At 36.4% G+C, this 17,909-nt stretch overlaps 1 protein-coding gene across 1 annotated transcript; it reads left to right on the forward strand.

Moving 5' to 3' along the window:
• Positions 1 to 4,874: 4,874 nt before the first annotated feature.
• On the forward strand, positions 4,875 to 17,678 carry snai3 (snail family zinc finger 3). Its single transcript, XM_077201482.1, has 3 exons — positions 4,875 to 5,083; positions 9,627 to 10,085; positions 13,194 to 17,678. Exons 1-3 carry the CDS (start codon positions 4,882 to 4,884, stop codon positions 13,439 to 13,441), a joined length of 909 nt encoding a protein of 302 aa, XP_077057597.1. The 5' UTR covers positions 4,875 to 4,881; the 3' UTR covers positions 13,442 to 17,678.
• Positions 17,679 to 17,909: the final 231 nt, after the last annotated feature.

Below are 17,909 nucleotides of genomic sequence, written 5' to 3' on the forward strand. Positions count from 1 at the left end.
TCCCTGGCCACAGAAGAATAATTATTTCTTAGTATGTCGAGCGTTTTGAGCATGTAGCAAGAACAAACCGTAAAGGGACTTCGTATTGCAAGCGAATCAGAACTAAATACATAAAGTGCATACGTTTTATTAACTAAATCATAAACATAAATAAACTAAACACACATATATACAGAAACACAGAAATAGGTTAGAGGTAGGATTAAATTGGAAACCGGAAGAGGGTCTATGAGAAGAACCATCAGAATTTCACATTTCATTGAATTGAATACTTGCATTTGTAGTGGGAACAATTCTTGAAGTTGTTGAAAATTGAAGTCGTTGATGGTTCCGGCAGTGTCAAGTGTAAGTTGGTTGAGCGTTCTCTTTCTCCAGGAACGGATGGCTGGTTTGTTCAAGGCCTGGGGCCCTGTTGAGGCCACGCCGAGCACCCAGGAGAAGTGAGGAAGTCGGAAGAGTGGGTGATACGAGTCGTTGTTGGTTGGAGTCTTTGTTCCAAAACTCCTGAGATTGTCCTCGGTTCTTTGGGAGAGAGTGTTCTCTCTCCTGCCTAAGCCCATATCTGGTTGGATTGAGGCCTGCTGGGCCCTGGGGCCCCCGTGGAGGGGGAGGGGGTTCCCCAGTATCACCAGAACAGTGTTGCGGCTGGATGTAAGAACTAAGAGAGGGAGGTCACATGTGGACTGTCTCTAATAAAGGCTGGAAAGGATCCACCCCCAAGGGTTGAACTCGACCAATCAGAAAGGTGGCATGTCTGAGAGGGAAAATGGCTCTTAGTTGATTTACGAGTCTTTGTCCGAAGCGTGGTTATACCTTCATTAATGCTCAGATAGCTATAACACATCCACACTGCATTCTAGAAGAAGGTGATGTACATCAAAGTGTGAGTCATTAAATGAGGATTAATTAGGTAGGAGGCATGATCCAGGTGAGGTTACATTGATCGTTAGTTGGTGGTATATCAGGGTACATACCATACATAAGTCACACAGTCCCATAATAGTCACAATAGTCATCACAGTTTTATGCATGTTCATTTATAGATCAGTTAGTCCATGATTAATGCAGCAAAGTCTGTTTTAAAGAGGGTTTCTGTGTTCCCATTGTATCTCTCTCTTGTGCATGTGGCCACATTCCTCGGAGGTCGTAAAATCTCCTTATCATGCCCTGTAACATGACACTGTTTCTGCCCTTGTGTTTGTTCATTTGGGCTGTTAGTTTTGGAGTTTCATAAACCTTTGTATATAATGAATAATTAGTGTGTGTCTGAGTGATCCATACCCTACAGTACATCTGATTTATGATTTAGCATTGTATTAGCAACTGTGGTAGGAGGGGCATAAATTACCGCTTGGGGGGGGGGGGGGGGGCTTTGTTCAGTTTCCCGCTTTTGTTCAGTTCCCATGGTTACCTTCATTATTAGTTAATTGATTTTCAGCTGTGTGTCTTTTATTAGCTCGTTTCAGTGTGTTAGTTAATCACCTCATCATCTATGTCAGGGGTTTTCAAACTTTTTGTGTGTGTGGACCACTATTTGTTATCAAGAATTTTCGCGGACCACCTCATAATACACATAATAAAATAGCCTATGTCTACACACAGTCCTACCTGAATTAATCCGCACCTCTGAATAGGCTTACTAGCACTAAAACTATAACTGGTCATCACATCAGTACAACATGCTTCTTATAAGAAAGTTTACTGCACACAACGGCTGCCACATATTTAATTTATTTATTTAACGTTACTCAAGCACCCGAGGGCATAATCAGGTTCATTTGAACAACAGGCTTATTTCCATAGCAATGGAGTATGAAATCTATACAGTAATAAGAACACTTGGATATAGTCAACATTTCAAAACCTTTGCCGATTTTAGGGGATTATTACAGAGTTTTACAAGTCCTCAAAAAGTAGGCTTGAGTTTGTCCACTTAACAGCACATCCGCAAAACATTTCAGAAACGCGAGATAAAGAAACTAACTGGAAATAAAAATAATAACAGGCCTTATTCATTTCATTTATAAACATTTTGTTACCTCTGCCTCTTTTCTCTTCAGAGAACCTGTTGCTATCCACCGATGCATGTTGTGGTTCTAACGGAACTGAACTTGAACGTCACGGCCAAGCGTTAGCCTATTTTAGTAATCACACAAGAACTTGATAATTTAATTTACATTTTATATGAATATAGGCCTACATATTCTTTTTACTTTTCATTTTTTTATGGGAATTTCCTGGTAAAATGAAGGGAAAAAAAATATTATTTTATATTTTATTTTGCCTTTCCACGGACCACCTGCAGTACCCTCACGGACCACAGTTTGGGAATTGCTGATCTATGTCACCTGTGTTCATCCAATCAATGTTCATCTGTGTTAATATTTAGTTCCCTTCTGTTCAGTCAGTCTTTCTCTGTTCTACGTTGTACTGTATGTGTGTTAACCTTATGCCCATCTGTACCTGTATAGTATAACATAAGTAAAAGTTTAAATTGGAACCATATCTGCACTATGAGGGCTCATGACATGACAATCCCGGTTATCGACTTTCAAATATTAAGTTATCGTATCGGCCAAAATGTTCATATCGGCGAATCCGTAATTTTAACCTAAGAATTTTATTCTTATAATTAATTAGTAATTAATTTTATTCACACTGACAAGGACATCTTATACTTAAGTGTAACATGCAAAGGCGCATTACCGCCACCAACTGGAAGGAGTGTGGATCAGAATTTAATAATTGATTTATTTGAACTAAACTATTGTTGTGAACTAAACTCTATTAGCTTGCATCTACTTTATAAACGACTTATATAAATGACCGTGTAATTCTGGCCGGTGTGAACCATGATGTTTTGATCAAAACTGTAAACATACAATTACAATGTTATATTTTCATGCATTTTAGTTTCATGCTTCGTTTTTAAAAAATTGCATTATTTTTCAATATTTTACCTACGTCACTACAGTAAGTTAGCCAAATCAAACACAGAACCATGTTTAGCATGCCTGTAGATAAACAAGCATGTAGATAAACAACACATAAAAGCTCTAATCAAAGAATAATTTAGACTAATTCCAAGTTTGCTGTTGAGATTTCCAAAAAGTTTGTAACGTTAGGTATGAATGAGCATTTAACAAGCTGGTTTGCACAGCCAAACAGCGTTGTCATTTGTTTACTTCCTTGCTGCAACGTACAATTAACAATACAAACTATTGCAGGAAAACACATCGACGAAAAATAAATCATACTTACAGATTGTGGCCCGTAAACAATAGCTTCTGTTCTTAAAGTTGGACCTACTCCATCTTTCAGGACAAGCCGTTGTGCGAATCCTGCATTGAACTCGCGAAGATTGTGGAAGCTTTCCTCCGTGTGCAGCACAGAGAGCGAGATTTGGGTCATAATTATGAGGGACCGAGTTAAAAATAAATTTTAACCATTGATCCCTAACTTCCCCGTCCCTGGGAAGGCTAAAACATAGTGAACCTGCAATCCGGATAAAAAAAAAATTACAGCGTTTCGACGGCATTGCGGCAAATACAGCCTAGTATACCACGACAACTTCTCCAAAGCAAAAATGGCCTCGCCCTTATTTAATATTCTTGGTGGAGGGGTTTATTGGGGTTCGTGGTGTCAGCAACCCTGGAGGAATGTCGTGTAGTCCCTACCGGCCGTTTGCTGAAGTCCTTAGAAATTGATTTCTTTAAAAGCAAATATCTCCCTGTGCTTTGAACTTTGAGCGCTGTAACTTTGCAGATGTGGTTTATGCTCAAACAGCAACATTACTAGCTAAAGTTAGAAAAGTGAAATCGTGTTTTACCACCCCTTTCAAATAAACCTAAAAAGTAGATGCACATGTGCTAATGGCACACTAGATGGCGCCATCGATACATCATGTACATCTGTATCAATACAGGTGTAGACTCAATCTTATATCTCTAATCCACAATTTAATTTATCAAAGCATTTATAAAAAAGCATTTAAAAAGAAAAACAAAAGAAAGATTATATGTTTTTTACATAGTCCACACTCCACATGGATTCTGTCTTGTTAAACCCTCATTACTCACTGCATTACAGATTACACATTACACACACACACACACACACACACACACACACACACACACACACACACACACTGCCTTTAATGTTTTTAGAGCTGTTTTTTGAATTTCTATTTATTACATTTATTTATTTTTTATTTTGAAATTGAATTTGTCTACCCTATAATGAAATAGCGATACATTTAGAGTAAAACACAGAGTTTCTTAAGTTAATATGTTATAAGTTACAACATTATCTGGTCTCCCTTGTGGGAAAGAAAACCATATAATGAGGTGCAAGTTAAATAAATGATAAACTCTTTTAAGAAACTGGTCTCTACATTTGCAACCGATAAAGCCAAATGCATTAAGCAGACATAAGCTGTCAGATTTAACTAGTTAACTATTCTTTTTTTAACCTTTACATTTCAAGCTGATTTTAGATGTTTCAGTAAGGCAATTCAGTTGTTGGGATAGAATAATAGGCTACAACAAAGCGAAATATTATCATGTATTATTTTATTTAGGCTACCTAGCTATACATTAAATGATTCACCACATTTTAAGCATTGAACATGTAACGTTATGTCTTAAGTATAATGAGTTGTCTAATAGAGAGTGAGGGGGGAGGGGGAACTAAAGAACATGTCATGTTTAATCAAAACAAAGTTGTGTTTTGATCGCGCGCGTGCACCTGTTTGCTGGGGAATGTCGCGACACACTTGGCCCCGCCCACTTACACTTGTCCTTCCATTCTGATTGGTTGATCCAGCTGTCCGTCTAGCTCTCTCTGCACCTGACTCTCTCTTCTCTTCTTTACTCGAGAATGTGGCGCAAAGAACAGCCTTTAAACATCAGCTATTTATTCAACACTCACAATCTCCCGCTTAAAGCTCGTGCTCGTGGCCAGAAGGCAAACCATAGTTTCCTTTTAAAGACCCAAAATACGATGCCAAGATCTTTCCTGGTGAAGAAACACCTCACGAACAAGAAGCCTGACTATGGAGTGCTGGATTCAAAGAAACACGGCAAGTTATTTTCAGACTCGGACTAAAATACTAAATTTGTCAGGCTTGTTAAAGATGTTTGTTCTGTACCTAATAGAACTGTTTGTTTGTTTCATAGTTGGGTTATTATTATTTATATTATATCATTTCGATATTTGCATACATTACGATTTTTAACAAACCTTTTTCGCAGAACTAACATTGGATAATACTAGGCTATAATTAACATTTTTTGGTTAATTTGAAAGGTATAAATGAATGGGATTCAAATATTAGATTTGAATTATTATGATTTAATAAAATTCTGAATGTTCAAATTAGTACAAATCTTACAGTTTAACGTGGATGTCTTCTAATCTTAATTGTGACTAGTGCAAAAATATCTACAAATTATTATTTACCTATCGTAGTCTTTCAGTTAATATGATATAATTCGAAATGCATGCATGGTAATTATACAAGATTTGAGATATATATAATACAGCCTGTCACTGTTTAAAATGTGTCAGCTAGATTCCCTACATCCTTGTATGATCAGCTAGAGATGTTTTATATGTCATGATGAGGAGATAATGATGAAGATATGATGAGATAATGATGAAGATATGAGAGAAGGATGAAGATATGAGTTTAGCAGGAGAGCGGCTCATTGTGAACTCTTATTCTCTGGGTTAGAAGAGCTGAAGAGGTGTAAACTAGTGCAGGTATAACAACTATTATTCAACAGTATCTTAGAGAGAGATTAGGAATAAGAAAAAGAGGAATAGACCTTATAGTAACTAAAGAGAGAGTTATTTGTACTATTTTTTTATAAAAGTCTGTATTGTCTTTATTGGCTGTTTGGGAAACCCATTTGCTCAACTAACTATAACTTGCATTTTGTTTTAACAAAGCCTTAGCCAGTTATTTTTATAGTATTATTTTTATTTCTTCCATTGATGATCTTCTGATAAAATGAATAAGGTTCCATTTGTTAACATTAATTAACTGCAATGAACTTCTAAAGCATTTGATAATCTTACCTATGTTAATTTCAGTGTATACTAATACATTATTAAAATCAAAAGTTGTATTAATATTATATAAATAATAGACCTGAGCTGACATGAACTAACAATGAATCAACAGTTGTATTTTTATTAACTAATGTTAAGAAAGATTTAAAAACAAATTAGGAACAGATTAATTGCTCATTGTTAGTTAATTTTAGTGAATCCATAAACTAACATTAACTAATGGAAGCTTGTAAAGTGTTACCATACAAAATTATTTTGCCACAGGAGAATATCCACAAATATGAGGGAAGAACAAAACACTAAACTTGGTTAAAGGTATTTATCTGACAAAATTATTAGATTTTTATAGGGGTTTTATTTTAATATGCAAAAAAAAAATGCACGTGAAAACAAAAAGCTGACAGGAAAAAAAGACTACATCATAATTTGCTATTAATATTTTGTTGGTTCTCTCTTGTTTTTGCATGTGTTCATGATTTCTTTGAATGGCAGCTGCACAATTTGGCATTTTTTCCCTGCATTAATATCACAAATAAAGCAAACAAATACGGGTCAACATGTCAGTTTTCCTAGGCCTATATGTTTTCATATACAAGTTAGATTTATTGTGTTAAATGATAAATAGCCACCTTATTTTGCAATGCGGATGTAAGCTGTTTCCTGTGAACGTGCGAGACTTCTGATTCATTATAGGAAATAATGAGAAGAATGACTAAATGGTATAAATGTAAAACTATTTGTGCAACAAACCACACTCTAAAAATGGTTTGGGTCAAATATGGACAAACCAACCATAAGTTCAAATGTAAAAAAAATATAAAAATATGTATGTATATATATGTAACCTAACGGTTGGGTTTGTCCATATTTGACCGTAGAAACAACCCAGCATTTTTTAGACAGTAATAATTGCACTTTTGTTTATTTTATGAGTGTAAACTGTTCTATGGCAGTAAAGTACAATACCTGGAGCATCTTGCACATTACAGAGATCCTTATTACCACACATAGAAGAGACTTTTCCAATGCCAAGATTCATGGACACATTTTCACAGACAGTCGGTGAACATGTTTGAGTCAAATATTCATCTCAACTGTTGATTACAATTTTTTATTTAAAGTCCCCCTGTGGTGAAACTCCAGCTTTTAACGTTGTTTATATGTCTATGTGGTGTTTTTAATAAGCTTTAAGACAAACCATGTGTAAATTCATAAGTCGACATCATTGCTGAGTATTTTCTCCTTAAAACTGCAGTGAACCAAAGACAGTCTCAAAAACACGCTTTGAAATCGCTGGTGTTTCTGACATCACAAACTACCTTGTAACCAATCAGATCAACGTGTGATCGTCAACGAGTGGATCTCTGAGCTGAGTGAGTGAGTGGAGGCGGGGCTCATTTGCATATTCATAGACCCGCGAATACTAAATGAGGCAAGGGTGTCGAGTTCAAGCGGCAACCTCCCTGTCTCCCTCTTGAAACCAACACGGAAGTGAATTAAACTGCAATTCATCGACTGGCCGCTTGAGGCTGACTGCAAAAGTGAGCCAAATCTGTATCTCCCCCATGTTAAAATGCCCAACTTTACAGCCGAAAAAATTATGTTTACAGACTGGTGCCTTAAGTTGTTTTGGTCTATACAGCTAATTTTGCCCTTCATGACAACTGTGAGGGGGGTGAATTTTTTTATAACTCATCCGTTTAAATTATATTAAGCATTAAATTCCTGCATAATCAAGGGCGTGGCCACTTGAGTGACAGGTGGATCGCCGCTGCTGTTATTACTAGCCGTTTGTCTGCTCTCTGTTAGCCATCATGTCACCTCAGCTGATTCCAGCTGCTGAACTTGTCATCTCTGCCGTGTTTGTACTCTTTTCGGGATTATTTCATACAGTTTATTACACGCCGCCCTTATACCTTCGCCCACGCCGTTGGATTCCGTCGTTGTCGAGAGAACAACCAGCGCTGTTCTTCAGTTGTTTTCCTCTGTGAACATGCACTCATGGATGTCTGACAATATCGTTGCTTTTTGGAGTTCAGATTTAAAAACGTCTAAGGTATAGAGGCCACACTCGTTCTGCTGTAACTTACCGTTGATCTTACGGAGCAGATAGACTATGTTATAATATGCTTTTAGTGTTCAATAAAAAGTAACGTTACCGTCAGATTAAATCCTGCAGGTGTCTGTGCTTTCTTTTCGTCCCTTAAATGAGCGCGGATTTCTAGTGCATTACTTGAACTTCTTAGGTAATATCTATCAGAATTTAAAATGGACTGAATAAAGCTCTCTACGAACTTGACGTGCGATGCCGCGCTGACTGACATGTATACGCATGAATCACTGTCACACTCACACACACACTCAGAGCAAATATTGTAAGTTACTGCATGAGAATAATAATGCATCACAATACACGTTAGTCTCACGGTTAGTTATGTCTTAACTATTATAGTATTTCCAAGGGCAAAAACATAAACTTTAACTATTGGCTTTAGGTCTACTTCAAGTCAGCTGTCACTTTAGCGCGAGGCCAGTAGCACATTAGCTTAGCCTGAGCAAACTCGATCACGTCGAGCTAGGCGGGCGTAGTTTCAGCATCCAGGCACCTCAACACCACCCATGTCCCGCTTTTTTGCCCATTTTCGCTTATCCGGGAGTGACGCACTGTGACGCGCTTCCAAGATGGCGACGAGTGACTCCGCCCACTTTAGGCTTCAAAAACGCTCTTCACAAACCTACGGGTGACGTCATGGATACTACGTCCATATTTTTTTACAGTCTATGGTCGAGTTACATTCAAGAGATTATATATAGCATGAAGAATTTTTAAAGGAAAAAATGTCATTTTGGTGATCAAAGATGAGTTTTAAGGGATACAATTATTGACTACAGGGGAACTTTACATTTTAAACCCAATGGTTGTGCTTGTCCATATTTGACCCAAACATGGTTTGAAACAACCCAGAATTTTTTAGAGTGCATTGAGTTCATGATTACGATAAATAAAAAGTGAATGACACCAGAAGCCTCGTACATTCAAGTTACACTTGCTCTTATGTTAAATCTAAGGTGGATAATGAGAAATCAATCATGTTTAAAGGCACATTTTATTATTTCAGACTCAGGGTTAACCAGTTGAGAAATAATCTGGTAACAGTTTGCAAAAAGGTTTATTAGTTAACTACCTTAGTTAACATGAACTAACAATGAACATTAATTCTTAGTTAATATTAATTTCAACATTTACTAATACATCATTAAAATCAAAGGTTGTGTTTGTTAACATTAGTTAATGCACTGTGAACTCACATGAACAAACAACGAACAGCTGTATTTTTATATACCAACATTAACAAAGATTAATAAATACTCTAACAAATGTATTGCTCATTGTTAGTTCATGTTTGTAAATACATTAACTAATGAACCTTATTGTAAAGTGTTACCAATAATATTTGGGACTTATAGAGATTTATTTAAAGGTTGACCAATGAATTCAGGTTATGTTATATGAAAGATCTGATCATGTGCATTAAATATCTCCACAGATGTGATTCATATCGAATCTTCAAGCTCCAAACTCAAAGCACTGAATCCTCACGGGACTCTGTGTCCTTCGGGATTGAGCTCAACTTTACGGATGAACCCGTTCAGTTCAGGGATGTACGTTCCTCCACAGAACCCGGTTCTGGGTCTCTCTTTCCCGTTCCCTGTGACGTCCAGTCCTCTTTCAGATCCTCGGTCATTCCCGCTTTCCCAAAGAGTCCTTCAGGATCGCAGCGATGGATGCTTCGACTGCCAGAAAGCGTTCCTGAGCTTCTCGAGTCTGACGGACCAGAGGCAATGCCAGAAGTTCTTCATCTGCAAGTTCTGTGAGAAGGAGTATGTGAGTCTGGGAGCGCTGAAGATGCACATCCGCACACACACTCTGCCGTGTGTGTGTAAGCTGTGCGGGAAGGCCTTCTCCAGGCCCTGGCTGCTTCAGGGACACATTCGCACACACACAGGTACGAGCAGGGAAAGCTGTCACTCAAAAAATGTGTCGTTTTCTCAACATACACTCTTAGAATTAAAGGTTCTGAAAGGGCATTTTCGCAGTGATTTTTATTTGAGAAAAGCGGAGAACTACAACAACAACAAAAACTGTAAAAAAAAAATTGTTAAATTTACGGTAAAAAATACGGTAGCAACATTTTATTTAGGATTTACAGACTTAACTTAAATTTACAGTAAAAACAAATGTCATGTATCGATATATTGAAGTACTAATATCTGTTTTATACCATTGTAATACACTGACAACCATCAATCACTAGTGCTGAGAGTCACATTTATGAATCAAAACTCATCGTAGGCAGCTTTTCCATAAACTGAGAAAGATAATATTAATATATAGAAGCTGCACAGTCACTCACACAAACACTAAACACCATCATAGTAACACATGAAATTTAAAATAAGCATTAATTAAACTAAATTAAATGTAACATAAAACCCTAATGTACATACCTGATTATTAAAAACGATGAAGAAACAGTTATTTCAACAAAAAGTGTCACAGGGAATTGTGGGAATGTCACATAATGTTTCACTATAAATTATAAATTGACTTGTTCTTTTTTACTTCCAAAAACTGTAAATGTAAAATGACATTAAATGTATGGTTAGATCTATCACAGTTATTCACCGTGTATATATTACGAAAACTTTCTGTTACCAATTAACAGTTTTTCACCGTAGCATTTTTACAGTCTTTTACCATTAAAATCACTTTTTTTTTTTAATTTCAATATGCAAAAAAATATATATATATATATATATATATATATATATATACACTCTTAAAACAATTTGCAGTTTGGCGGGTTTCATTGCGTTATTATCACAAACAAATATCACAAATAAGGGTGAAGATGTCAATTACTCTAGGCATATGTTTTTATATACACGTTTAAAAAAATGGGAGATTAAGTCTGTCAAATTATACATCGGTAGAGGAAAATACTGCTCTGAAAGGAATTCTGTATGTCACTCAAATATCTGTCATCTCACGCTTCATTCTTAGAAATAAAGGGATTTTATCAAAGAACCTTTTAGTGATCAGTTCTTTAAAGAACTTTTTTTTTTTTAGTATGAAGAACATTTTTATCATCTAAAGAACTTTTTTTCCCCTATAAAGAAACTTTTGTCCATTGGAAAGCTTTCATGAACGTTAAAGGTTCTTCATGGTGCCGTCGATGCCAAAAAACAATATTATTGGTATGGGTTTATTTTAAGGTGACGTAGTTACACATTACTACATGCACTTAATAGTAATAACAGTAAATTATGCATAATTACTAGTAACTAACCCTAAACCAAACCCTAACCGTAACTCTATAGTAAATACATGTAGTTAATTAATATTACTCAGTACTTATTTGAATAATTAAACCTTAATAAAGTGTAACCCCTTTATTTTTAAGAGTTTTCATTTAATATTTTCTGCTTGTGTGAAAAACAAAATGAGAATAGCTATGTTTCCATCCAAAGTTGAAAATGTAACTAATGCACAAAAATTTGAATATCGCATAAAACATTTGCGAATAAACAACACACAATAAACGCTGTCATGTTCTCTAGCGTGCGGATGCTGGTGTTCGGGAACACACTCGTGTGTGTGTGAGACGCTTCTGGAGGGAATTAAACCAAATCATTCTGATCACACACTTTGACTTTCAGAAACACCAAACCAACATTAGAGATGCTGCGACGCCATTGGTCCGCTGGTTACTCAAGTTATCCAATCACAGCTGACGCTGTGGAAAAGTCACATGGGTTTATTGTTGCACATTGAGGGATTTATTCTGTAAATGTTTTTCCATCATAGTTTATGTGCATGTCTTCATATCGGATAAAAACTTTAACCACCTCAATGGAGCGCATGAGTGCATCCAGTTTCACCCAGCATTATTTTTAATGCGAATTCCCAGCATGTGCATAAAAACAGGTGTGTGGAAACAGTTTGACTAAACTTCCAAACTCCACAATGATCACAAAAACTAAAGTGAGTCCACACATTTTGAACAGAGCAACGCTTGAGTCAGTTTTCCCTTCCACAGTATCAAATCGTGTCACAAATCAAATCACTTGTGTTGAATTAAACCAAGAGCCTTTAGATCTGTCTGTTTTCACATCGCTGATGGCAAAACACATTGGCTTTCACATCATGGCAGGTTTGAAATACGTGAACGCAAATGAGATTCGAGATCGACAGCACAGGGGAAATGTTTCTTGTAAAACATACTCCAATAATGTCTAATATATCCTTTATATATAATGCATTATAAAATTATTTTAATGCAATATAATTATGCACCTTATAATGCAATGTATGGTCTCATGAATAATTGTTATAGTTATAATACTTTATAATACTTATCTATTTATTGTGACACCTCTAGAGCAATTTCAGATGCAACGGGGAATCTGGTAATATTATAATGCCTTTTAACTTTGGTTGCAGTTATTTATAAAAAAATATAATTAAGTATAGCCTACATTATGAATACCTTTATAATGCATTATAAAGGCTTTAAATAAAGTGTATTTTCTACTGTTTAAGTAACATTTTCATTTCAGATTAACTACTTCTAACAGAAGTATGAATATTATGCATTGTAATTTTGAAACACACACACACAAACATAATGTCTTAAAAAGCCTTTAATACATTATAAAAGTATTTTAATGCATTAATTGTGCACCTTATAATGCAATCCTATTGTTTCATGAATATTTGTAATTACAGTTATAAAGCATTATATCTACTCATTGTTACCCCTTTAGACCAATTTCAGATGCAACAAGGAATCCGCAAATATTATAATGCATTTTAACTTTAGTTTGCATTTTTTTATGAAAAAAATTTAAATGCTTTATAACCTAGGCCTACAATATGAATACCTTTATAATGCATTGTATATAAGTGTATTTTCCACAGCGTAAGTAACATTTTCATTTCAGATGAACTACTTCTAACAGAAGTATTAAAAATTATGCATTGTAATTTTGAAAAAAAGAAAGAAAAGTATGTAAAATGATAAGACCTAACTCGGATGATGTAATGTTTCCAGGTGAGAAGCCGTTCTCCTGTCCTCACTGCAGTCGTGCGTTCGCTGACCGCTCAAACCTGCGAGCGCATCTACAAACACACTCCGAGATCAAGAAATACCAGTGCAGAAACTGCTTCAAAACCTTCTCCAGAATATCCCTCCTGAGCAAGCATGAAGAAGCCGGCTGCGGCCAGTGTCCGGATGTTTCTGCAGTTAAAGATGATCAGATCTTCTGCTCGGACAGATCAGCAATCTTCTACACTGACTGATGCACTGAATGCAAACTATAAAGCACAATACGCTGTGTGAGTTTGGCCTTGCACATTTTTTAGTTGTTCTAATGATGATTTTTCAGGTTGCGGTTTTGTAATGGAGAAATTTCTAAGCAAACAATAAAATTTTTCTAATATGTGTCCTGTTTAGTATAACAGCTGCCATGTGCATCTTTACCTGCTCATGACACTAAAAAAATGCTGGGTTAAAAACAACCCAGTTAGTTATTAAAATGAATGTAACTTGAATGTACTTGAATGTAAATCGACACCCTTGCCTCATTTAGTATTCGCGGGTCTATGAATATGCAAATGAGCCCCGCCTCCACTCACTCACTCACTCAGAGATCCACTCGTTGACAATCACACGTTGATCTGATTGGTTACAAGGTAGTTTGTGACGTCAGAAACACCAGCGATTTCAAAGCGTGTTTTTGAGACTGTCTTTGGTTCACTGCAGTTTTAAGGAGAAAATACTCAGCAATGCTGTCGACTTATGAATTTGCACATGGTTTGCACAAGCCAGACAGAATTACTAGAGTAACAACACAGGAAACATTCACAATCAAAAGGTGAACATGTATTAATAAGTAAGAACATCCAGAAATGGACAAAAATATAGGCTAGAGTAAAAACAATGTGTGCGAGTGAGAAAAAGTGCAGGAAAGAATGACAACTCAGCAGGTGTACAGTTAAACGAAATTGCTTTTTAAAAGTTTATAATTTTATAATTTACCGTTTATAATTTAATTTCATAATTTACTTTTACAAACAAATTTGACCATATTTCGCTTATTTTTTCACCTGCCAACGGACACACACTAATAGCACTACAGCCAAAACCATCAGCCAAGAAACACCGAAAGTTGGGAGTCGATAGGATTTTATCCTCTCTGTTTCACACTGGTTAACACAAAAAAAAAACCCAAGCATGGAAAAAATAACCCAAAAATTGACCCAACAGGCTCAACCCAGAGTGTATGATTGTTGAACTTTTGACTTCACATGCCAAACAATCCTACATCCCATCTCTCACAGTATTAATTAATATGTCTATATTGAGGAGAGAATTCTTCGAGGCTAAATAAAACCTACAAAGATTCCCATTTGTAATTGTGCATGGAAAAAATCCTTGTGTATATATATATATCTGTTTATTGGCAGGTGGATGGAGGTCAGCTGCGGGCCGTAATGGCACAATGGATCTTGGGCTGTGTTCGAAATCACCCCCGATACCCTCATTCACTATTCCCTACATTACTCCACTAATATTGAAGAGTGAATGAAAACGAGTGAGTGAATTCAGAAACTAGTGCGCCGTAAGTAGGGCCCAATGATTTCTGCACGGAATCTATGCTTTTTGATTATTCAAATTTAATTCAACCATTAAAATGGAATTCAGATAACTTAAAACAGAAAGCACAAAATTTGGTCAAATTCAAACCGAATTTGAGAAAAAATTGTTTTATTTCATTAAGCCCTAAATTTCATTTTTGTTAAACTTTTAATAAGTTGTTAAATTGAATAAGTTACATGATTTCAATCATGCTTTTTGATTACTAAAATTTAATATAGCATTAAAATAAAGTAAAAAAGGAAAACAAAAAACAGAATCCAGAAAAAATAAATAGAAAAAAACGGAATTTGGAAAAAAATAAAAGGATTTCATAGGACCTTACGTAAGGGTTGCCGCTTTTACATAGTTTGTGCTGTTTGATAATCATTTGAAACTGAGTAAACTGGCAGCTCCAGTAGTAATTAAAGGATCTTGAACTCTGTGATGGAAACTGTAAACCTTAATTAATAATCAATTAAAAAAGGCATGTATACCTGTATGATATTACACTGTATCCACATTGGACCAGCGGTCTCAGATGATGATGATTCAGACGCAGCGCAATTTTCTGCTCAGACACAGGAATTCATTCAGTGTGTGACTTTCACAGTGCATTATGGGTATTCTCTAACCGTTGAGTGTACATTGGTTGTATACTCGTTATTGTGGTGCATTGTGGGATTGAATGAGAGCACTTGATATTGTCCACTATGGTTTCAGACACCAATGCAAATGGCTGTGTGTATCTATTTAAGGGTGTAGGGGACGATTTCAGATCCATGCTGCGTCCCAATTCACCTACTTATACTACGCCCTAAAAGTATGTACTCTTTTTGTGAAGAAAAAGTACATACTTTTGAGTGTGTAGCAAAAGAGTAAGCAAGTATATCCCAAGCAATGGGACATACTACTTCGTTATCTTTAATGCACAGCTCTGTCGCGTGTTCCTGTCACCGTAAACTGCCCTGTCAATCATCTCGTCACAGTTAAAATCCTCCATTCAATCTACATTTACATTTATTCATTTAGCTGACGCTTTTATCCAAAGCGACTTACAATTGCTATATTTCAGAGGTCGCACGCCTCTGGAGCAATTAGGGGTTAAGTGTCTTGCTCAGGGACACATTGGTGTCTCGCAGTGGATTCGAACCCGGGTCTCTCACACCAAAGGCACCAAACTGCGCCATCACCACCCCACCAATCTAATTTAATTTCCTACCGTTTCGGAGAGAAATGTAGTCGCACTTTCATCTGCCAGTCGTGAGTCTTTCATGCGGAGACTCTCCTCACATGTTTGCAATTTGAATATAATGAAGCATTTAAAAGTTAATGGCTAAACTTATCTTTACAAAAGTTAAAAATGCTGCTGCAGATGCAATATAACGTAGCCAACATTGAATAAACACATTTTCGTGAGGTTAGATACTGATACTTAATCACTCAAACCCCTTTATCTAAACCTCTCTACATAAACACCAGACTCGTGCGTCCTTCATGTCTGTAATTTTTTAACACTTTTCACTCGTGTTTGTAGTTCTAATCGAATCCTCGTCCAACGCGCGATGGTTGTGGGTAATATTAGCCGTTAGAGTGTGCATCGATCTGCACTTCAGATTATGACCGGAAATAATAGACCATCCGGGTCTCTTTGGAACACTCATTTCAACATACTACAATTTGGGACGTACTAATTCTATTTTCAAATACTATTTAGGACGGATAGTATGCGAATTGGGACACACCAACAGCCTTTGTTTCTATAGTTACCATTGTTATTGATTACCCACACCTGTGTCTTGTTAGACTCTTGTTTTCCTATGTACCCCAGTGTTTCACTTGTCTTTGGTCGGTTATTGTCCTTACATGTGTTTTGTAGGTCTCTTTTCTCTCATCTAAAAGAAATTTAGAGTTTGTCTGATCACTGATCACTGAACCGCGTTGAAAATTATGTATTGAAGCACCCTTATTAAGGTCTGTCTCCGTCTGTACGTCTCTCTAGTGTGTTACCATAGTCATGACACAGCAGACACACACTGGAATGTGTTAGTTTATCCGCACTGGAGCCGGCATGACCAAACCTTCACCTCCAACACTAAATTTACATCCGTCTCATTCCTCAGCCGCAGTCCACCAATCCCCCTGTCTGCTAAAGTAATGCTGCTTCAGTGTGGGTCTACTTTCGCCAGCCCTTTTTAACGTTTATATTAATGAATTGTCCAAACAATTAAGTGACTGTAAGACTGGATGCATGCTGGGTAATATCTTATTCAATCGTTTGTATGAGTGTTCCCAATGATATGTAGAACAAAAGGATATAAGGACCTTAATTTCCCAGATTTGTATATGTTAGCGGTACTTAAACGAAATATTTGGGGCATAACATTAATGATGAAATGTGTGATGACGACGATATGTATAGGCAGCGCTGAATGTTATATGCCCAAGCTAATATGATGGTGAGAAATTTTAAATGTGTTCGGATCAGGTTAAGATAAACCTTTTTAGAGCATACTGTACTTCTTTTTATAATGCTTAAAAAAGTGAGCCTATGTAAGCTTCAGGTTGCCTACAATGATCGTATGAGGATTATATATATAAAAAAAACGAGATGGAGCAGTGCAAGTAATCTATTTTGTATGTCAAGAGTAAAAACCTTTATGGCTTCAAAGAGAAATTTGATGTATAAATGTATTTGTCGGATGGATAATTCACAGAATGCTATTTTTATGCTGTTGTCAAACCCTAGGCAAAGTGTGGTGCGATACCAGTTATCTATGAGAAGTATTGGAATGATTGTCTATTTTAAATTATTTGTATCGTATGTAATTTTGTGTAGGTTGTTGTATGTTGTCTCTCTAATGGACCTTGAATCTGGAAATAAAGTTGAATTGAATTGTAGCTGAATCTCTGGTTGAGAAAGAGCTGGATAAACTGAAGGCCTGGACGGCAGACATGATCTTGACCCCGTCACTACATGCTCCATGACGTTTCTCCTAACTATAACCACTGTGACTCCTCAAAAGTCTATAAATACGCTGTAGTTAGGGTGAGGGAGGCATGGGCTCGGCCCTAAACTGCTTCAGACGGGCCAAAATAGATCTTGAGGCACTATTTCTGACCAGATGAAGA

This window comes from Siphateles boraxobius, unplaced genomic scaffold (genome assembly GCF_051911475.1).
Source record: "Siphateles boraxobius isolate OS27281-9 unplaced genomic scaffold, OSU_SipBor_1 48, whole genome shotgun sequence".
Lineage (NCBI taxonomy): Eukaryota > Metazoa > Chordata > Actinopteri > Cypriniformes > Leuciscidae > Siphateles > Siphateles boraxobius.

What these genes read in the sequence shown, in the direction of transcription:
- snai3 (XM_077201482.1), top strand. Translation starts at nt 4,882, where the DNA reads ATGTGGCGCAAAGAACAGCCTTTAAACATCAGCTATTTATTCAACACT. An exon ending in GCTGGATTCAAAGAAACACG is followed by an intron (nt 5,084 to 9,626) that starts GCAAGTTATTTT and finishes ATATCTCCACAG; the next exon opens with ATGTGATTCATATCGAATCT. An exon ending in ACACATTCGCACACACACAG is followed by an intron (nt 10,086 to 13,193) that starts GTACGAGCAGGG and finishes TAATGTTTCCAG; the next exon opens with GTGAGAAGCCGTTCTCCTGT.